At 47.5% G+C, this 22,152-nt stretch overlaps 3 protein-coding genes across 8 annotated transcripts; 1 reads left to right on the forward strand and 2 right to left on the reverse strand.

The window, feature by feature from the left end:
• Positions 1–1,184: 1,184 nt before the first annotated feature.
• LOC124057862 (inactive phospholipid phosphatase 7-like) lies at positions 1,185–8,236 on the reverse strand. Of its 4 annotated transcripts, none has more exons than XM_046386468.1 (5): positions 7,917–8,236; positions 5,645–5,981; positions 4,287–4,642; positions 2,878–3,059; positions 1,185–2,082 (listed from the first exon to the last, which is right to left on the reverse strand). In XM_046386468.1, exons 2-5 carry the CDS (start codon positions 5,824–5,826, stop codon positions 1,876–1,878), a joined length of 927 nt encoding a protein of 308 aa, XP_046242424.1. In that variant the 5' UTR covers positions 5,827–5,981; positions 7,917–8,236; the 3' UTR covers positions 1,185–1,875. The 4 variants fall into 4 exon arrangements, with proteins under 4 accessions (XP_046242424.1, XP_046242425.1, XP_046242427.1 ...); XM_046386469.1 differs by having other exon boundaries at positions 8,097–8,230; XM_046386470.1 differs by having other exon boundaries at positions 1,198–2,082; positions 4,320–4,642.
• On the forward strand, positions 7,155–9,038 carry LOC124057863 (putative uncharacterized protein BRD3OS). 2 transcript variants are annotated; one of them, XM_046386472.1, is made up of 2 exons: positions 7,155–7,700; positions 8,115–9,038. In XM_046386472.1, exon 2 carries the CDS (start codon positions 8,242–8,244, stop codon positions 8,533–8,535), a length of 294 nt encoding a protein of 97 aa, XP_046242428.1. In that variant the 5' UTR covers positions 7,155–7,700; positions 8,115–8,241; the 3' UTR covers positions 8,536–9,038. The 2 variants fall into 2 exon arrangements, with proteins under 2 accessions (XP_046242428.1, XP_046242429.1); XM_046386473.1 differs by having other exon boundaries at positions 7,155–7,613.
• A 1,264-nt stretch (positions 9,039–10,302) lies between these two features.
• Positions 10,303–21,666, reverse strand: LOC124057858 (bromodomain-containing protein 3-like). 2 transcript variants are annotated; one of them, XM_046386459.1, is made up of 13 exons: positions 21,509–21,666; positions 18,121–18,429; positions 17,090–17,201; positions 16,867–17,004; positions 16,643–16,790; positions 16,359–16,528; positions 15,859–16,254; positions 15,625–15,753; positions 15,333–15,539; positions 14,907–15,139; positions 14,479–14,777; positions 13,956–14,080; positions 10,303–13,640 (listed from the first exon to the last, which is right to left on the reverse strand). In XM_046386459.1, exons 2-12 carry the CDS (start codon positions 18,210–18,212, stop codon positions 13,962–13,964), a joined length of 2,043 nt encoding a protein of 680 aa, XP_046242415.1. In that variant the 5' UTR covers positions 18,213–18,429; positions 21,509–21,666; the 3' UTR covers positions 10,303–13,640; positions 13,956–13,961. The 2 variants fall into 2 exon arrangements, with proteins under 2 accessions (XP_046242415.1, XP_046242416.1); XM_046386460.1 differs by lacking the exon at positions 10,303–13,640 and having other exon boundaries at positions 13,848–14,080; positions 15,357–15,539; positions 21,509–21,664.
• Between the last annotated feature and the right edge of the window lie 486 nt (positions 21,667–22,152).

Raw genomic sequence — 22,152 nt, forward strand, 5'->3', positions numbered from 1 at the left:
AGGACGTCAAACTTGTTTCTGAGCTGAAGAGCTCAGTAGCAGCCCGGTGCCCAAACTGCATGGCATGATGCTGCTCAGCCAAGCGTTGGAGTGCTGATCCCTGGAGACATCTTTTCAAATCACTTTGGGATCTTGGGGCTAATGGAGATTTGGCATGGAGCCGTTATGAAACCAGCTTCCAGCTTCTTCAGCTGTTCAGCAGAAAGCTGCAATGCTGTTTTACTGCAAAGGTCCAGAAATGTAGTGTGGACAAGGAAACTTTCCATCAGCATCGGGGTGAGCAGGTCATGTCTGAACTCGTCATTCTGGGTCACTTTTCCTTTGAGTACTTCAGCAAAATCCCGACTGGCCAGTTCAGAATCAGCCACATGTGACTGATCTCTGGGTGAAATTCCAGGGTGAAAAAATTTGCAACATTATCGCAACAAGCATGGTTAGCGAGGGCACGGCTTCAGAGCAGTTACAAGCGAGAATAAATAAAAAATAAAAGAAGGACTAAAAGGTTCAGAAAAAAGTACGATGTGAGAGCAACCGCAACAGGCTGCACATGCACACTACGCAAAACAGGTGAGGTGAAGGTCCAGCATTACGATCAGACGGCTGACAAGCAGGTTCCGCTGCCTGCTGTGACTCCCGTCATGATCCGAGTGCTGGTCTGGACACAGTCCAGTCAGCTGAAGGGCCGCTAGCCCCACGGCTAACTGAGCTAGTAGTAGCTGTAGCTACAGCCACAAATAAAAGCTGCAGAAAGGAAAACCAGAGTCCAAACACTCGGCCCAGTCTGAACCAGCACGGCAGTCTTCAGAGATGTAGTTATGCAGACTGCTGGATTATTACTGATGTGTTCAAGTGGAAGCAACATTTTACTGGTGGAGCTGATTTTGTGTTTCTGCTGTCTGACTCGGACTGAGACCGGGACTGAGACCGGGACTGAGACCGGGACTTAGAGCAGCTTAGTAGACAAGATTTTTATTCAGTTACTTTGCATCTGAACTTTGAACTTCGTTTCTTCTTCTGTGGTGTCCATCAGCTCAACAGTTTGTGCAGCTTCATCTCGCCTAAGCAGCCGTCAGACTGGTCACACGGGAATCCAACAGAACACAGATGAAACCACATCCACACTGAGGGAAAGCAGGAGACTTTAATTGGACGATTCAGACTGTTGCTGTCGACATGAAACCTGAGAATCAAACCTGAAAACAAAGTTTTTAAATGCTGTAAAATTAATATTTGATGTAGTTTGCTGCTGCTTCCTCAAACTTTGCAGTGAGATGAATTTTGGTGAATAAAATCAGTTTCTCTTTCCTTACGCTGCCGTCAGCCAGCGTCACTGCAGCGCTGAAGTTGGTTTAAATTTCATTTACAGCGAGACACTCCATGAAAAGCCTAAAAACCCTGAGAGCTGAAGGTCAGCTGCTCCACACTCGGAGCTCTGGTTTCCTCTCAGGTTAACCAACAGCAGCCGGCAGTTTTCGGTCTCAGGTTCGACTTTGTCCACTCAGCCGGATGGGAACACAAAAACATCAAACTGTGACGGCTTCTCGCCTGACTGGACCAGTCGAACCTGACCCAAACCAGTCACAGCCAGTGTGGCAGACTGAATCCAGCAAGACCAGGTGCAACCTGGACTACAGCCATATTAACTCTACCCAAAGTAGTCCAAATTAGCCTAAACAAGGCATGTCCAACGTGCAGTTGGAGCTGATCATTAAGTACAGACTGACCAGTTAAAACCAGACTGGATCTGGATTACCTCATCAGAAATGGATTTGCATCAATCCGGTTTAAAAATGTGTTCAGCCACTGCAGGTGAGCAAATGGAGTCCAGACTTACACCCACAGCAACCAGTCCAAACCAGTTCAGGGTGGTCCAACCTAAACCAGTGGAGTCCAGCGCAGCGTGCCGATGGAGATGAGGGTCTGGCAGGTAGCAGAGTCCAGCCACACAGATTCCACCAGACGGAAGTGCAGGAAGCCAAGAGCGAATCCACAGCCGACGTCTGAGAGGTGATGTTTACCCAGCAGCACTCGGGACACGCCCACCAGGAAGGCCCACAGGTAGAGTAGGATCCTCAGGGGCACCTGGAGGACAGGCACACTTTAATACTACAATGAGCGTTACTGGATCTACTGTGATGGTCCAGTCTGGGGGGACACCCTGGTGTGTCAGTGAAGAATTTTAATCTTTTCCCTGAAAATGTATAAATGTATAGATATATGTAAATATCTGATATTTTATCTTTTATTTTATATATTTTTTATTTTGTTACTCCCTTTTCATTTTCTTGGTCGGGAAAATTGCAAATTGCAATGTCTGTAAGGAAAAAGAATTTCCCCTCAGGGATAAATAAAGGAATTCTGATTCTGATTCTGATAAATCCTTCACAGAGAACTGGTGACCTGCTGAACTCGACCTCTGCATCAGAGAGATGAGACCCGGCTCAGAGTTGACAGGAAACGTAACTAACAACTTCCCCCTCCTTCACAAACTGGCCCAGCAGGCTGCAGGTGCACAGGCTCCCATCAGTCTCAGGTGTCAGGTGAAGCTCACCTGCTGTTCCAGCCAGATTCTGACTGGTTGCCTGAGCCATCCTGCCCCTGCTCAGGCCCCCCCCCGACGGGCCCTGAGACGGTTTACGGTAGTGATGGGCAGTCTGGTGAGCTAATGATAAAAGTGGCTTTCTATTGTGATCTGTCTGATAATCATGTTGTTCAGTGAACATCTCGTTACGCCTGAGCGACGTGTGCACAGAAACCATCTTAAATCTTCAGTTCAGCTGGTGTTTTCTGTTCAGTTTATGTCTGAGGTTAATGTCTGTGTCCCTGAAGTCCAACACACTGAACCTGAACAACATCAACAACAAGAAACTCACTGACCGCCAGCACCAGGTGGTTCAACAAGAACTTGGAAACCATGACGGCTCGGCTGGCGTGAGCCGCTGGGAAAGAGTATGTATCCATGGCAACGTAGTCCAAAAACCCTGGAGGGAAATCCCACGGTCCTCTGCGTTTGACCAACTTCTGCATTCCAGCGACCGTCATTAGATCCAGGAGAAGAGCTGCAAGAGAGAGTGAGACAGGTGACATGTTAGACAGCAGAGAGTGAGACAGGTGACATGTTGGACAGAAGAGAGTGAGACAGGAGACATGTTGGACAGCAGAGAGTGAGACAGGTGACATGTTGGACAGCAGAGAGAGAGAGAGACAGGTGACATGTTGGACAGCAGAGAGTGAGACAGGTGACATGTTGGACAGCAGAGAGGGAGACAGGAGACATGTTGGACAGCAGAGAGTGAGACAGGTGACATGTTGGACAGCAGAGAGAGAGAGAGACAGGTGACATGTTGGACAGCAGAGAGAGAGACAGGTGACATGTTGGACAGCAGAGAGTGAGACAGGAGACATGTTGGACAGCAGAGAGGGAGACAGGAGACATGTTGGACAGCAGAGAGTGAGACAGGTGACATGTTGGACAGCAGAGAGAGAGTGAGACAGGTGACATGTTGGACAGCAGAGAGAGAGAGAGACAGGTGACATGTTGGACAGCAGAGAGTGAGACAGGTGACATGTTGGACAGCAGAGAGGGAGACAGGAGACATGTTGGACAGCAGAGAGTGAGACAGGTGACATGTTGGACAGCAGAGAGAGTGAGACAGGTGACATGTTGGACAGCAGAGAGTGAGACAGGAGACATATTGGACAGCAGAGAGTGAGACAGGTGACATATTGGACAGCAGAGAATGAGACAGGTGACATGTTGGACAGCAGAGAGAGTGAGACAGGTGACATGTTGGACGGCAGAGAGAGTGGGACAGGTGACATGTTGGACAGCAGAGAGTGAGACAGGTGACATGTTGGACAGCAGAGAGTGAGACAGGTGACATATTGGACAGCAGAGAGAGTGAGACAGGTGACATGTTGGACAGCAGAGAGTGAGACAGGTGACATGTTGGACAGCAGAGAGTGAGACAGGAGACACATTGGACAGCAGAGAGAGTGAGACAGGTGACATGTTGGACAGCAGGGAGAGAGACAGGAGACATGTTGGACAGCAGAGAGTGAGGCAGGTGACATGTTGGACAGCAGGGAGAGAGACAGGTGACATGTTGGACAGGAGACACATTGGACAGCAGAGAGTGAGACAGGAGACATGTTGGACAGCAGAGAGTGAGGCAGGTGACACATTGGACTTGTGTGCTTGTAGTAAGACCAGTGCTGACAGGTTGTTTATGGAGCCAGAAACCTGATCTGAGCTGCAGGTACATTCACCTGTTCTCTCCACACACCTGTTCTTTCAGCCTGGAATGCTTCATTCTCACCCAGCAGAAGGTTGACGAGGACTTCCTGTCCTGCCAGCGTGTTGCTCCTCCACAGACAGATCAGAGTCCCACAGAGCCAGGGTAGGGCATGTCCACTGAAGGCCAGCAGGGTCACCATGGAGCGCAATGGGGCCCCGGAGCTGTGGGCCCCCACGCACACTCCCAGACGCTTTGACAGGCTGATGTCGATGGCCAGCAGGGAGTTGATGGCGATGCCTCGAAATGACGGATTCAGCTGCATACAGTCCTGCTCCGGCCAGCGAGGCGTCTCCTTCAACCCCCCATCAGCTGCTGAGCACCCCTCCGAGGAGTCCCTTGGCCCCCTGAGAACAGAGAGAGACCAGAACACAAAGACAAGCACAGTCTGAGTCTGAGACAGACAGACCAGGACAGAGAGGGGTCGGGATGTGTCTTCAGACTTCAGAAAAGTCAGTCTGTCAAACAGCATCATAAGCTTACATGTAAACTTTTATTAGTCCTGCACTGAGGAAACTCACATGGTCACAGCAGCACAAGGAGAGCAAAGCAAAGGTGCAAGTAGGTTGAGTAAAAAGGCTACACAAAGTAAAAATAAAAAAGAAAGTCACTCCTTCCTGTTTGTGAATTTCCCCACTGCGGGATCAATAAAGTTCATCTTATCTTATCTTGTTTACCTTTTTACCGTCTGGGCTTCTGCTGCCTTATTCTCTCAGGCACTAACGTAGATAGAAAGTGCGCCGAGCCACAAACTTCCTGTTTAGCCCACCGCAACATTGAATGGAGATTACATTACAAATAACTTAACAGTAAAACAGTGAAATCCAGGATCAATAGTGAACTAAAACTCATTTACTTTTTAATGTTCCCATAAGTAACAAGTTAAGTTTAAAGGAACCACAGGGAACTTTCATTTTGTGTTGAGTCTGGCGCCCCCTGTGGACAAGAGCTGTATGATCACCTCAGACGCAGCACATGTTTAATCCCTGTTTGCTTTATAAACCAACAAAGCAAGCACAGTCAGCTTTGACTCAGTGCTGTTCAGACACTCAAGTTCTCAATGTTCTCTCGTGATCTGAGGATTTCATGGGGAATCCATGCAGCCCCCAATTGCTGCTGTGGGCCCCGTCTCTGTCCCCGTGCAGACTTCAAGGACCTGCAGGTCTCCTGAAATCATCAACAAACCAGCAAGATGTAACTGGGAAGGTTACAGCAGGTTCTCCTGATGTCAGGTTCAGCCTGACATCAACTACAGAAGTTCACAGGACTGACACTCTGAACCTGTAAAACTAAACGCTTCAGTTCCTGGTCCTGGTACACGTCCTGGTCCTGGAGCCTCTGAGTCTTACCTCCCTCCTGTGTCCTCCTGCTGACTGTGCTGTCTGAATGAGGTTCTCCTCAGACTGCTGCCCCCCCGCCCCTCTCCTGGCCCCTGCTCCCTCAGGGGGGGCTGGTTCAGGGACAGGAACTCGGGCCGGTTCAGGACGTTGTTCCTGTCCCTGGTCCGACACCGGGCCTGGCTGCCGGGCATGATGGTGGACGGACGGTGGAGCTGGTTGTGTGACGGCAAGCAGCAGCGCAGGACTACGACAGATCAGGTCTGAGACTCTGAGGGACTCTGCTATAAATAGAGCAGCTGGCCTTCTTCTTCTGCTGTCAGCTGTTCAGAGAGGGGCTGGAAAAACACTGAACACACACACACACACACACACACACACACAGAGTTATGTTAAAGGAACACTCCACCAGTTTAACTTGTGAAGGGTCAGTTTGCTGCTCGTAGTTCTGCTGTGTTCAGCCCAAAGCATGTGTGAAGCCTCTGATGTGTTTGTGGCTCCGTCCAAACCCAATGCAATCCATGCTATGCTATGCTATGCTAAGGAGCTGCTGGCTATAGCCTCATGCTCAGCGAGCACACATGACAACGGAGGAGAGGACGTGTTGAACTTGTCTGTCAGAGTCGGCACTAAAGTGCAAACTGTTGGTGACCTCTGACCTTTGTGGGCTCAACCAGCCGCAGCTTGAACTGAAAGACAAACTGGAGACCCTAATGAAGAAACTCTCCAGCTGCATTATGGGAAATACAGTGTTTAAGGACTAAAAGTCAGGACGCTTCCATCATCATCTTCATGTTAACGCAGTTCAACATCAAACCACCTTCATCACAGAAACACAGCGTCCATATAGAGTATCATTTGCCTGCCAAAGTGGACCAGACTGGAGCCAGTCCAGGCTAAATACAGATACCCACCCCCCACCCCCCACACACACAACGCTGAGGCTGTAGACTCAATAAAACAGGAGGGATCCAGCTCACAGTCCAGTTCAGAGTCCCAGGAGAACCACCGTTTACACGTGCAGATTTTTAGCTCAATGACAATTCAAAACTGACCGTAAAGCAGTGAAAAGTCACAGTGAGGTCACAGACTGATCGATAAAAGCTTGTTTACCTCCAGTCTCTCATTTCAGTGTGCCCACAGAAACCAGTCAAACTAGTAATAAACCAGGCACACTGGGATTTTAATATGACGTGAAGCTTTGAAGTACATCAAACATCAAAGACTCGTTGGTGTTAACATCTTGTCAATGTGCAGGAAACTCGTCGTCTTCTCAAGCACAACACTGAGGTAGTTCAGTAGGCCTGTTAGAGGTTCACTGGAGTATTTCTGATACCTCATACTTCTATTCATACTGCACCACACTGACATGAGGTTTGCATCTCAAGATTTTAAACAGAAAATGGCTATTTTCTGTCCTTCAGTCTTTGTCACGAAATTCATTAGAGCTGAAGTAAATTAACAACTTAAACGACACATTATTTTATTGTTTGTTGATTTACATGACTTACAAAATTAAACCCCATTAAAAGAAGGCGGTCCTGACCACAGAGGAACTATTTTTGGCGTGTCGTGAGTTCCTACCCGGACCGGCTAGCAGATGCACCGTTGCTATTGGATGCAACATAACTTCAGTTTCCCGACAGCAAAGTCATTCTAGCGATGTTAACAAGGGAAGGGAGGCTCTCATGCACCACAGCCAGTATTTTCTGACGTTTTAACCGTTTGATGTAGGGACGTCATCGTGACGGAAACTCTTAGTGACACGTTGGTCCCGGGAGCTAACAGGAGCTAACTGAGCTAGCGGCAGGATTAGATGTAAATCTGTCAACAGCCGCGGTCAGCAGTCCGGTAGATTAACGGCTGGACCTGAAGTAGAAATCGGGTGAAATATGTGGTGAATGTACGGGAGCCGACGGGGACACGAGGAGGAGGAGGTTCACAGCCTGAAGCCTGATGAAGAGCTCGGACTGAATACAGTGTGAGTCATGCTGAACATTCACGGTTGCAGTCTCACAGTAGAACAGCTGACGTCCTGAACCTGAACGTCCCACCAGCTTCAGTTCAGGTCAGAACTGATTATCAGACCTGATTCAGTGCAGTAAAGTGTCCCCTGTGTCTGTGTCCTGTCCTGCCTGACCTCAGATCAGCTGATTATTTTCTCCATGAATCCACTGATGGTTTGGTTTGTCAAACTGGTGAAACTGGTGAGACATGTGGACCCACTGAGCCTGAAAGGTTTAAAGGAACAGTTGACGCAGCAGTTCTTTCATTACTTACTCACCTCGCGTGATGTTTCTTCAGCATCATTTCATTTCTCCTGCCTATCTGTGCCTGACCTCCACCACCTGGCGGTGTCTTCCAGGTGTGTCGCAGGGCTCAGACAAACACCTGCTGTGAGGGTGTAGTGTGGATTAACAAACACTCAAGAACTGGATCCAGTTTAAACTCACAGCTCTCTGACCTGGTTTTGCTCCATCAGGTTGACTCTCCAGGTGTTTGAACAGGACTGAGATGGACCTGAGGCACTCTAGACTGGGCCAGGCCAGGCTGCTCCTGGACGTTTCTCCTGTCACTGTGCTGGTTTGTCGAGTGCTGACACCTCCAGCATGTCAGACAGTGATCCACCCACTGTAGAGGACCAGATGACTCCAGGTCCTGGTCGACACCCTCTGGCAGAGAAGGCCCTGTCAGAGTCCTTTGCCCGGTTGCGGTACCGGGACACGTCCCTGCTGATCTGGCAGCAGCAGCAGCAGGAGCTGGAGGCAGCGCCGCCCTCAACCTACCTGAACCGCAGCCAGTCAACCTGGTACAGCAGCTTCGGGAACCAGGCTGTTCTGGTCCGGGACAAGAGGGGTCTTCAGGACACAGAAGGACGGTCCAGGATCTGCAGCATCATGTAGACAGGAACCAGAAACTGGTTTGATGTAAACCAGAAGCAGACTGAACTGATTGTTAAGTTTGTGGTTCAGAGAACAACCTCAACATGAAATTCTTTGTTAGAGCTGAACTTTGATTTTCCCTTCAAACCTCAAGTTCCTTCATCTCTGACACCTTCTGGTGGACACAGACATTAGAAGACATGTCCAGACCTGGTTTTGGTGATGGACTCACTGGTCTGGTGTGTTTCTTCTTCCTGTTTTCTCCAGTTTGGTGTTTGGTTTAAACATCAACAGTTCAGATTTTATGGTCTTAGAGTCAGTGCACAATCAGAGAAGACAACACATGGAGCTGTTTTGGAGGACTACATAGACCAGAATGCACTGCAGTGACCTCAGCACAGACTCATTTTGTCAGCAACAGTGAAAAGCAAAAGTGTTCACTCAAAGTGTTTATGATGTTAACAGCAGTGTTCCACTTGGCTCCAGATTCTGGTTTTCACCAACAATTAAAGGTTTTGTTTATTCTTGTGGGTGAAGTCATTGTTTTACAAGTTGCCACTAAGATGAGTCCCAGATGGGTTCACTCCAAACTGACATGGTGAAGTTTGCAACCACACGTCCCATAAAGTCGGAACAAATCATTCTTCATCTGTACATTTACCAAAGAGTGATTAATTAAGCTTTTACTTTATCTAAAACCACAGCTCTCATTCATTGCTGTCAGACTCAATATCTGTTTGTTGTCTGTGGAGTTTTGAGTTGTCAGAATTCAAGTGTTTTGATTTTGTTGAGTCTTAAAGGTCCATTTTGTAGAAATGAATATAACATGTCTTAGTGTGTAATCACCTGAAACTGAGAATCGCTGTTTTCTTCACCTTACGATGAGCCACGTTCCTACAGGTGCCCAGAGCAGACAAACGAAAAACTGGCTCCTGCTGTGTTTGTGGAGGGTGAGGCCAGGGGAGTTCAGCTGGTTGCAACTAAATCACACAGACTAGAACATTAGAGGTGCAATTTGTAAGGTATGGTACCCAAATTTTAATGTAAAACATTTATAAAGTGAACTCACATCACCAACAGAATGCCAGGAAAAGGTTTTCATTCAGGAGGGACCTTCAATTCATTTAGAACACTCGACCAACAGGGCACTCAAGAAAAAAAAACAAAACTTTGTTAACACATATCCGTGTATCGTCACACATGTTGAACAGCTAGGCGAAAACAGACCAGATGATCATTTCTTTGCCTCAGAGCTGCTAAAATCGTTGTCTATCAGGCCTCTGGCTGTATGGCTGACTGAGCTAATGGCAGCTACAGCTTCAGCCACTGAAAACTACAGCAAACAGCACAGTGAGCAGCAGTTGGTGCTTACTCTGGTGCTGTGCTGCTCCTGTATTCTGGAGCTCTTTTTGAATTTTGGCCACATTTTATCAGTTGCTCCTTTGAGACACCAGCTATGGGATTCAGCTGAGGCTGGTGGGAATAAAACGTATTAGCTAATGTTAGCATGCTAACACACTAAACTTAGACAATGAGTACAGTAAACATCATACCTGCTAAACATCAGCATGTTAGTGTTTAGGTCCAGCACAGAGCTGCTAGCACAGCTGCAGACTCTGACACGCTGATTTGTTCTAGAGCAGACACGTGCAGGTGTGGTTGGAAGCTTCACCACATTGTGGGGACAGGCTGCAGGTCCCCACAAACAACAATTTAAAGTTATGCTTTGTTGTTAAGTTAATACAGTGACATCTACATTTTGGGGCGTGAATGACAGGCAACTCATCGTGTCAGTTTATGTGTTTATTTATGAAAACAAAGGAACTCAGAAAATAAGGATCCAATATCAGTAATTACATCAAATAATTCACTTGTTGGTTTTTCATCGGTTCGTCCTCTCTGTCTCTCTCCTCTATCAGTGGAGTTCAATCTAAATCTCAGACAGCTACTATACAGCTACTATACAGTGCTCAAACATACGGAAGAAAGAACATACGGCCGGAGTGCATGCAAATACATAAAATCACTTTTTTCCTTTTTCTTATTAAAATACAAAAATTAACTATTAGCATCAAAGCTCAACCATCAACTAAAAACAAACAGAGGAGGGTTACTGTGGCAACAAGCTGTCCAACTGTCTGTCTGTCACACTGGGAAGAGACGCCTGTTCTACTGATCCTTTTTAGGTTAATCATTTACTGATTAGTCCATCAAATGTCCAAAATAAAACCAAAAGTCTGGTTTAATTTCCCACGGTTTTGTCCACGTATGACAGGTTTAAAAAAGCCCAACAAATGAACTTGTTTAAACCTGACTGAAATTCCACACTTAAATCACAACTAAACCATCGCAATGACAACTGAGCAACTCGATCTGCTAAAGAAGGTCATGACTTTCAGTTGAAAACCTCAGAAACAGGCAGAAAAGTGTCGAGATTTTACAGAAAAAAATGACCTAACAATGACCAGAAATGTCAAATGAGTGACCAATCAATCAGCTTCTCCGTCGACACTTCAGACTGTCCAGTTGTGTGGCTCAACTCATCTCGAATCAATAATCAGACAACCAGGAGGAAACAACTAGCGCAACTTACACCAATCAGAAGCTTATAGTTCACACATACAAGAAGGTTTGACCAATCACACAGGAGAGGAAGGAAGCCTGAGAACATCAACCAGCTACAGACAGACGGAGAGACAGACAGAAGGACCAGCAGGTGAGCCGTGTATGGCAAGTCACTGGATTTCATCCGATTGGTTTGACCTGATCAGCAGCACTGCAGCAAATTCAGATCAACAGAAACACTTTCCTCTCCCCCACAACTGCTGTCTGACCATGATGTGTTCAAATCACATTGGAAAACTGGAAACTCTAATTTTCTGCCAAAGGAAAGTTATAGGGACATCAAACACACTGCTTTCCTGTCACAGGACGTGCAGGGGACAAACAAACAACATTTTGTCTTCCAGCATCACAGACTCGAACTGATCACCAATCACCAACCAATCAGAGCAGAGCTTAGGTTTTCTTGGGTTGACGTTTGTTTTGGCATCAGTTCGCATTTTGGTTCAACTCAACCTGAACACAAACTGACACCTGGAAACAGTCTGCAACACGAGCAGGTGACAGAAATGAGCGTAACGCCGTGTCGACGCCGTCTGAAGCCCGTACCCAAAACGGCGAGTCCGACATCGACCTGAGCTGTGAGACGTCAGCTGCATCCCAAACGTAAGGAAGCTTGCCGAGAGGCTCCGAGTCGGAGTCAACGAGTCAGGTGACTACAACAAACCAATCAGGTGAATACGAGCTTGTGATGTCACTGCAGCTTCTTCTCAACAGGTAAAAGAAAAATCAGTTGGTTTGTCAACTCTGAAACCTCTTCAGCAAACCAACTGATTAGAGCAGTCAAACTTTATTAAAAAAGATAAAAACTACGACTAAAAATTCAGAAACTGGTTTACAGTAAATTAAATTTGGATCACTTTAAGGAATAATTCCTTGATGTGGTTGTAATCATCACTCAGACTGGAAAATCATTTTTATCTTTTGATCAGAGAGCACAAGAACACACAAAATGTGATCTCTGACTCCTCACAATGAGATTCTTTATTTTAACATTTTAAAGAGTAAATAATCAAAAAGAACTGATCAAAATATAAAACTGCAGTTTTTCTCTTCCCGAATTGGTGAGTGATATGAACGTTTTGATTTTACACACATGAAACTTGATTTTTCACTTTTCTTCTTTCACATTTGTAGTCTGAACTTCCTTCGGCGTCTGATCAGGACTCATCCTTACATTTGGTGCAGACTTTGGTCTGACAGGAAGCGGAGGTGAGGTGGGGGCTCTTACATTATCAGTGGGGGGTGGGGCGGTACAACAACAGTTTATATAGAGAACCTTATAAGACACAAACAAGTTCAGCACACAACCTGAAAAATAAACAAAATCAGAAAAATAAAGGAGATGTAGTGTTAAAAAAAATAAAAGCAGTTTGTCTCGCTCTCTGCTGACAGAGGCTGCGCCGACTGGGGACCCAGGGGGGGCCACAAGCCCCCCTCACTGTTGACCCCGGGACAGACAGTAGGTTGTGGGCTTGAGTTGCAGGACCAACAGAGGGCAGGATTGCTCTCAGTGGGTTTCTGGACTGATGATCTGACTCTGAACCAGTTTCATTTTTTAAGAAAACAAATCCATTTTTAGATCAAAACAGCACCTGCGGACACCTGAAACTCGTTGCAGAGAGCATCTAAAGTGATCGTCGTGTGTCAGTGCCGCTGAGTCCATCCTCCTGAAATGAATCACTTTGTAGGTTGGACTGCCGGTTGGACAACACAAGGCGTCTTGAAGACGTCAAAAAAGTCTGTGAGACACTCAGGTGTTTTTCTGACATTTCTGAGAGACAATCACTGTTTAAAACTGATCGCGTTCCCATTAAGGAGAAACTCGCGGTCCCTGACAGCAGCTCCGTCTCCATGCAGACTCATTGTCGAGCCCGTCACAGACGACGAACCAGGACCTGAGCACCACTCCAAGGCCACATCAGGAATTTAAAGACAGACTCTGGAAACAATCACTGGACTTGCTCTAGAAACTGAACAGTGAGGGTTTGAGAAACTGACTGCAGAGTCGGATAATTCAATGACTCAAACAGGTGCGTAACACTGAGCAGGTCTTTAAAGGACTCGCTGCTCTTAAATGCACCACTGAACAGTGAAACAACGTCAGAGAGCTGACTGCCTCCGAGCGTCTCTGCAGCGACTTTCACGTCTCCGTCAGCTGAATGGCTCACATGGAGCAGATGTATGCACTGATGACAGAGCTGATGAGACCTGCACTCTGTGGCAAGAACCTGATTGGTTCCTGTGGGGAGTCTGATGCTCTGAAGTGAAGAGAACTCTTTGAGGATGGACCAGTTCCTAAAAGCTTCATTGTAGTAAAACCCGCTGAGATCTTCACCTGCTCCTCCTCCTCCTCTCTCATGATGCTCTACTGATGCTTCTGGAATGTGTTCAGAGGTCAGGGGTCGCAGCTAGCCGTCCAAGAAGAAGAAAGACAGGCTGCCTGTCTCTCCTGTGTTCTTCTTCTTCTGTTTGCATTCCTCCAAGGAAAAAAACCCAAAACACTAGGAGCAGGAAAAAACAAACAAAAAACAAAACAAAACAAAACAAAAAAAAAAACAGATCAGCCTATTTACATACAGTCTCCAAGTGTGTGTGTGTGTGTGTGTGTGTGTGTGGTTGACAGATACACGTATGTATGTGTGTGTTGTAAAAAGTTCAGAGTGGGTATCTCTGTCTTGTTTGTGTGTGTGTCAGGATGGAAGTTTACATGAGTGTGTGTGTGTTCTTCTCTGTGTGAGAGCGTGCGTGTGTGTGTGTGTGTGTAAAATGGATAAACATTTGTGTGTGTGTTCAGTAACATGTATGTGAATGTGTACTTGTGTTCAGTCTGTGTCGGAGGAAGAAGAGGTTCCTGTTGAGGAGCTGTCATCAGAGGAGGAAGAGGAGCTGCCACTCAAGCGACTAGCCCCGCCCCCTGAGGCCCCACCTCCCGCTGCCTTCTCTGGAGACAGAGAGAGAGAGAGGGAGAGAGAGAGCACGACAGGTTAAACAGGTGCACCAGTCTCACTGACAGTTAACGTTCACAAAGTCAAACCCGGGGCCAAAATGATCTGCTAGCTGTCAGGGGCCACTGAGGACTTAGCAGAAGAACCATCTGCAAACATCACTAACACCTGGCAGGTAACAACGGTTCACCATCTGCAAAGCCGCCGTCCGCTGCTCCACCTTACACAACAAAGGTCACGTGATGTTTTCACTCAGTGCTCCAGTTAATCCCATGAATCACTTCATTCACACTGAGGATTTTGGATGCTGCAGCTGCAGTAGCAGTACTGCAGTAACTTCACAGCACTGGTGCAGTGTACACACAGTAGCAGCAGCCTGGTACACGATACTTACGCAGTAGCTTCCTCTGCTTCTTCTGCAGGCAGGACTTGACGTAACGTTCCAGCTCTCGAAGTGTGGAGGGTTTGAGTGTCTCGAAGTCGATTTCGATCTCATCGGGGTTCGAGTCCCTCAGCGACGGTTCTCTGGACTGGATGATGTGGACAACACGGCCCAGCTTCTCCCCCGGCAGCCGGTTTATATCCAGACTCAGCTGCCGCTTCTCGTCGTACGACATTGGCAGGGACAGTTCCTCGCCGTCGTCTCCATTGGCAGATCCACCGCCCGACGCCTTACTGCCTTTTTTAGGTTGCCTGAAAAGCCACACACAGATTTGTCAAGCTCTCAGCTTGAACTGAACCAAAGAGAGAGACGACTTCCTTGCATTTCTGCTGTGAAATTCTTTGAATCATATAAAAGGACTTTGATCGACTGAATCATACCTTGTGGCTGTCACCGTGCTGTTGGCTTTCCTGGCTGGCGCTTTCTTTTGATTGGCTGGTTTAGGCTGCTGAGCGGCGGCCTTGGGCTTCTTCTCTTCCTCCATCTTGCCCTTGTTCCCTTTGTCTTTCTCCTTTTCTTTCTTCTTCTCCTTGTCTTTCTTCTCTTTCTTCTTCTTTGGCTTGCTGACCGGAGCCTGGGACAGAACGGCCAGCTGCTCGTGCACCGCCTTCAACTGGAGGAATAGACTAATTATCAACACCTACAACTTCTGATCAATACTTGGGATGGCCTCCAGCTGGCCAACTATTATATTCATTAATGATATCAACATATGAATCACTATTTACTTTATATGCACAGAATTTCTCAACTTTCATTCAGTCTACAAAGCTATAAAAGAAGAAGAAAATGAGGACGTTCTTGACCTGTGATTGGTCGGCAGCACCAACCTGCTCCTGTAGCTCAGCCAACCTCGTGGCTCGCTCCTCCTCGGAGTCAGATGATTCGTCGGAGGAGGAGTTGTTGCTGCTGTCAGAGGAGGCGGTGCTTTTACTGACCACTGGTGTTGTAGATGGGACTGATGCCTCCAGGCCCTCATCTGGGATCTTGGCGAAGCGCATCTCGAACATGTCCTGAGGAGAGAGAGACAACTGACTGCAGCCATCAACCAGGTGAAGGGTGTGAAAAGTCGTGGCAGATTCTTGAGGCTGGACGTACCTGCAGCTTGCGGGCCATGGCCACCACCTCATGATCCGGGGGATTGTACTTGTAACAGTTGGAGAACATTAACCTGACGTCAGTTGCAAAACTCTGAGGGTCACTGTACTCTCCTTTGTCCATCTTTTTCTGTCAGGGAGAGACAGAAGACAAGAGTGAAAACACTGGAGTGCGACGGTCAGCGCTACTTGTTGCTGTTGGGCTGGTAAGCAGACTAAACCGTGAGCGTATTACCCGGACGGTGCTGAGGTCCATGGGGTGTTTGATTATGTCGTGGTAGTCATGCAGCTCCAACGCCTCAGCGTCCACAGGTTTGTAGAAGGGCCAGGCATAGGCGGCGTGTTTCTTAGAGAGCATCTCCTTCAGGATTGCGTCGCAGTGTTTCATCTGCTCGCCCAGCTTACCGCCCTTCCTCCCCCCGGCTCCCCCTCCACCGGCTCCCACCTCACTGCCCGCCATCTCCTCACCCGTCTCTCTGCGGGTTTTGGCAGGGCGGGCGGCGGCTTCTCGGCGGGACGAGCCCAATTTGGCTGGTTTAGAGTCCTGAGCGGACGGAGAGTCGGCACGGCCAGCGGAGATGGCTGATGTGGTGGGAGTGGTGGTGTCCGCTTTTCTCTTCACACCTTTCTTCTGTTGAGAGACAGACAGGGAAAGAGTATCAGACACACGGACAGAGAGACAGGTGTGGACAGCTGCAGCGAAAACAAGAGGGACAGACACCACACATCGGTTACCTTGACGACTGGCTGTGCAGATGGCATCATGGTGGCTGGGGGTTGCGAGGCGGAGACAGGGGGCGTGGTCTGGACAGGTGTGGGCGTGGTCGAAATGACAGGTGTCTGAGAGGGTGAAGGTGAGGGGTAGGAGGGGGGAGATGAAGCTGAAGATTCCGCCTGCTGGCTCACTGAGACACAGAGAGTACTGTTAGTATTGGAATATAGTAATGTTGCGGTACTACACAGTAAATCTGTAATATTTCCAAATGTGTTTTTTTTTTTTTTTTACAGTAGTAGAGTACCTGTGGTAGCAGCAGCTGGCTGTTTGCTCTTGTTCTTGCCTTTGGGTGCCGGGGGCAGCAGGGCGACTTCTTCTTGAGGCATCTGAGCGACTTTCTGCAAGAAGATCTTCTCCAAAGCCTGAGCCATCAGGACAATGTCGTCCGTGGGCTGAAAGACAAACAGGAAGCTGTCTGAGGCGGCTGCAGGGTGACGCTTGGCGTGCTCGCTTGGTGTGTGTCTGTACCTTGTTGTAGATGTAACAGTTGGTGAACATGGTGTTGAAGTCCTGCATGGCCTCACTGGCGCTCCAGTAATAATTGTTCTCCAGACGTTTCTTGATGGTTCCCATGTCCATTGGGTTCTTGATCACTTTGTGGTAATCCTGGAAACACGGATGTGGTTAACTGAGCTCGACACGACTCACTACGGAAAGTGAAACGTAGAACCTGCTGGGTACAGTGACTTACGGCCAGGCAGAGTTTGATGGCGTCCACAGGCTGGTAGAAAGGCCAGGCGAACTGATGCTTCCACAGGGTCTTCACCACCACATTCTGCATGTACTGCAGCTGGTTTGTCTTTCTGATGGACACAAACACATAACATCCACATCACAGAGCTACACCCCGACTCCACCTTGCTCACAACTCACATTTCTTAGCTCACCTCCACTTTGGATCTACTTTACGAGTTAGTCTACAGAACGCATCCTGTTTTGCTCAGTGCTGTGGCTAAAGGCAGGCTGCGCCACGTGTCCTGCTGGCTTGCAGAGGACAGTGGATGGCTCTGTGACCAGTACCGTGCGCTATTTTCATTGCTGATTAATGTGCCCTTTATTGGAGCAACAATCGTTCAGTTAGAAATTGTCAGTTTTTCCTCCCGGCTGTCACTGAGTGCTTCTTTTGGGAGGGACGCTGGCTGTCTGCAAGTTCATCTACATCTGATACGAAACATGCTTTCGGGCAACGTGTGCTGTCATTTGGCACTGCAAATTAAACCGACTTGATTTCTCAAAGTCATTCATGAAGTCCACCCTTCCCTCATTCATCAGTTATCAAATCAAACATGTGGTTTCACACTGCAGGAGAAGAAGAGGACGAGCTCTAATCAAGTGCAAAATCATATTTTGAGTGCAATGTCCCTTCAATTTTTGTTCTACAGTGTTACACCATCACTGCACCACCCACTGCTGCTGGCTGACAGGTTCATGAATCAGAGCTTTGTCATCACACTCAGAATGTTCACATCCATGTTCAGTGAGCTGATCAATACTCACAACTCCACATGTACACCAAGAGTACCTGAGCCACAGTAACTGTACTCTCAGTAGTGTTGTAAACTTTAGTGGCTGTACAGCCTCAGCTGCTGTCTTTCAACGCATCATCTGAACTGAATCACATGACAGCATGACAACAAATAGACGACTGTTTTGCTGATTGTCTCTGTGAAAGCGCTGGTCAAGTGTCCCTCACAGCTTCAGGTGTGTCAAGGCGTTTCCTACCTGCCAGGTTTGGTGGGATTGGTGACCTCAGGTGGTGGCGGGTTGGTGAGGGGAGGGGGGCTGGGGGGTGCAGCCTCGGGGGCATCTGACATGGTGGACGACGGTGACACGGCAATGCACTGTGGGATGGCAGCGTCCGACCTGAGGGTGAAAAACAACTCCCTCTGTAGGCTGAGGGGGTGTGGGTGTGGGTGTGTGTGTGTGTGTGTGTGTGTGTGTGTGTGTGTGAGCGTGTTCAGTTCAGGTGCCGTTTGTGTTGATTCTTCAGCTCGATGTTTCCGCCGAGGAGACAAACTCCCATCGCACAACCTGAGAGAAGAAAAGGAAGAGGAGGAGACATCGTTAGCATCGTTAGCTCCCTCTGTTTCCATTTGTGTCACTGCGACACCTGGCCACCACACTCATCTTACGCGTAGTAAATGAAAAGGAGGCAGTGAGTGCAGAGGTCGGTGACATGGAAGCTTTGGCTACACCGAGGTGTGTGAAGGAGAGCTATACACTATATAGTTTTCAGGGACAAAATGGAGTTCTGCCTGGGTAAGGGACACAAAAGGACAGCATTATGATGTCAAAGTGAAGCTGATCTTTGATCTTTTGGATATGAAGCACTGTCACTTTGTCCTGTTAGACATCTGATAACAAAACCGACGGATCAGCAGCCAGAGGACATCCTGGTCTAAGGCGAAGTCAACACCAGTGTGGCCGAGGAAGAAGATAAATCCAAAACATATGCAACGCGGTGAAGCCAATGTGGCATCAAAACCGTGACACGTAAGCTCACAGCCCGTTACCAATCTCTGCACGTGCACGCGTTACTGATGCTGGTATGTCGTGCCCCATCCGGCCTGTGATTGGCCAGTTCACAAGGAGAAACTTTATGAAATCTTGACCATGAGTCAATAAAAGGCACTCAAGTAGGGCTGTAACTAATTATTTTCATTATCAATTAATCTGCCACTTATTTTCACGATCAAGCAATTAATCATTGGGTCTATAAAAAATGGAGTTAAATGTTCACAGTCCAAAACCCAAAGACTCTTCATTTACTATCAGAGAGGACAAAGAGAGGCAGCACATCCTGACTGAAAACAATCACTGCTGAACCGACAGATCCCCACAACAGCCTCTCAAACTCAAACCTGCAGTCCTCACCAGCTAAGGCCCTGGCTAACGGCTGAACCGGCTGCCGCACTTCGACCTGAAGGGGGCGGGGTCCAGGTGAGTAGGTCCAGTGACAGGATATGAAGACTGCGGTGGGCCGGCAGCCACACAGCAGCTTCCTGGATTTATTTAAGCGGTGGCTGGGCTCATTTCAAAATAAGAACATCGAGCATCACATCAGGGGGTCTACTAAACACACAATCCGCCTCCCTGGACTCCAGCTCTGCCATCCACTATAAATGTCATCATTTTATATCATCTCTACGTTCAGCTTCAAACACATTCTTGTCTGCTTGCTCCAGGCATCATTTCCTCACTCATTTTCCAAAAATGTCATAAGCAGCTCATGATAAGAAACAGAAGCTCAGCGGCGATTCTTACTGCAGTACTGAAAGACGTCCCCTTCAGCGAAAAATACAAAGTAGAGTTTACCAGAGTTTCAAGTTTGTCTTCATTTCTGATAGTAATGTTGGAACTAATTTTTTTTCCTGGTGGTTCTCTTCTTCTCCTTTATACATCACATGAAACTGGATTTCTCTGGGGTTTTGGACGGCTGGTTGTATTTTCTGCTGTTTTCTGACATTTTAATGCTCTGATACGCAACTTCAATCACTCAAAAGCAGATTGATTTGACGTCAAAGTGGTCTAACTGCAGCCCTAAAACCAGGCTGGTGTGTGTTTCGGAGCCGTGCGGTCTGGTCCAGGTGTTCAGTCTGACAGACAGGTGACCTGCAGCTCAGATCAAATCAACATGTTAAAACTGGGGGTCTGTGGTGGTAGATTTAATCTCTTCTATCTCTGCAACCCTACAGACGATGAAACAATTTACTGAGACGTTCTCATAAAACTTTAAACAATTATTTCCTCACCAGACAATTTTAAGATTATTCTCTCAAAGGCGGGATTAATCCTTTGGACATTCAATTTCTTGTCATACGCGACAAAGAAAAGCAGGAACTCTGAACTTACATTTGTCAAAGTGGAACCAGTGAACTGTTGGCCTTTTCCTGAAAAGTGGCTTTTAAAAAAAAATCATGACGGTTAATTTGTAAACCGTCCGTGGATTGAGTTTTTGGCAGGTTTACAAAGAATATTTACACCCAACAACTGGAAATTATATCAACTGACAAAAGAAATGACAAAAAGAAAAGAAAGACAGCCGTGGTGGTCACAGTATGCCTTTCAGAGTGTGATTTATAACAGACATCTGTATTATTTGTGAACATACTTTCACCCTCTCACAGAACAGACTTTTATTTGAGCCCATAATTAACAAACCACGTGTACGCAGGTCCCCTGTGAATTTTAACATTATCTTTGTTCTTGTTGACCAGGAAACAATTTCGTCCTGCCCAAACATTTCAGTGATCAGCAGAACCTGCAGGCATGAGTACCTGTCCTCCTCCGGGTCCTGCTGCTGGGTTTAACACCCGGACCGTAAACCGCATGAAATGTGGACGACCAGAGCTCAGTTCCACTAACAGCTAACCCAGCCCACTACCTGTCTGCCACAAGGCAAACGAAGCCTAGCCCCTCTCTCAGCAGTCCGGATCACAGTCAAGTCCTGCTGGGATCAACAGATGTCGGAGTCCGGCGGCTGCTCGCTCTCTCTACTTGCATGCTCCTGCGGTCCAACGGCTAACAAGCGAGCTAACTGCTAACAGATACCGCTGCCCAACAAACTACACAAATGCAGTCGACATCAACATCTTACACAATCAGACACGCTGAGCTGGTCATTTACTGCTAAATAACAGCTAAAACCTCGTGCTACCTGACCAGCTTGCACAGGTGTGAATGTTTTGCAGGCTAACGAAACATCCCATTTATCTTACTTTAAAAAGATGGCGGGCAAGCCAAGGCAAAATATGAGCTAGGTCGCTAACTAACCAAGCTAGGCTACTTACCGAAAACGCAAAATGTCATTAATATTTTTAATAGCCGTTGCTGTTTGTGAGTGTGTGTTGAATGGAATATCTTGACAGTTGTTCGCTTATGAGACGCATAACGTTCAGATTAATACGGTTGAAAATCCATTCTTTGTAGATGTTACCGCTCGGTATTTGGCTAGCTAATAAGCCGTTAGCCTGTTAGCTGAGCTTTGTCTGAAGGCGCCGAGCGGCCAACCAGGCTCCGACACACCGACACATTCTGCACACTGCGGGGGAAACCCTTCGCTCCGTTAACCCGCTAATTGCACCGCTACCGTTCAGAGAGACGTGTTTACTTTGGGTTTTGGTCCTCCGGCGAGTCCAGCGACGGGCTCCGGTCAGTTTTCTGCAAGATTTTTATTTAGCGAAGTAGCATAATAGATGAGTTATCAGCTGTCTGTCGTGTGCGCAGGCGCAGTGGCGAGCAGCATCATGGATGTTGTTGTGATCGGATTGGTTGGCCGCGTGGCTGTAGTGCTATGACTGGTTGTCAGGTATTTTCGGGATTATGATTCGCTGCTGGGGGGTGTAAAGCGCTGTGATTGGCCGGTAAGTTAGCTTCAGTGCAGTGACTGGCTAAGGAGATGACCGAGCTGCTGTGATTGGCTGCTGATGTTTACGTTTTCGCCTTGAGACTCGCGCCGTCACTCAAACTACGCTTCCCAGCATGCAAAGCGGCAGCAGAGAACCTGAGGCCCGCTCTGCTTTGCTGATTTAAATCAGCAGGCTGATCTTTATGTTAATACACTAGACGGCCATTTAGCTCATTTGTTAGCTCTAGTAAGATTTGACTTTTGTTTAGCCATAAGCTTTTGTGGACAGTAACATACAGGAAAACAGGATAAAAATAAAAACCTTTACTGCAGCAATATGCCTTACACAGTATGTGTATGTAAAAAATATATATACTGCCAATAAAGATTCTTCTTACACAACTGCC

Source organism: Scatophagus argus, chromosome 4 (assembly GCF_020382885.2).
Source record: "Scatophagus argus isolate fScaArg1 chromosome 4, fScaArg1.pri, whole genome shotgun sequence".
NCBI classification, from domain to species: Eukaryota; Metazoa; Chordata; class Actinopteri; family Scatophagidae; genus Scatophagus; species Scatophagus argus.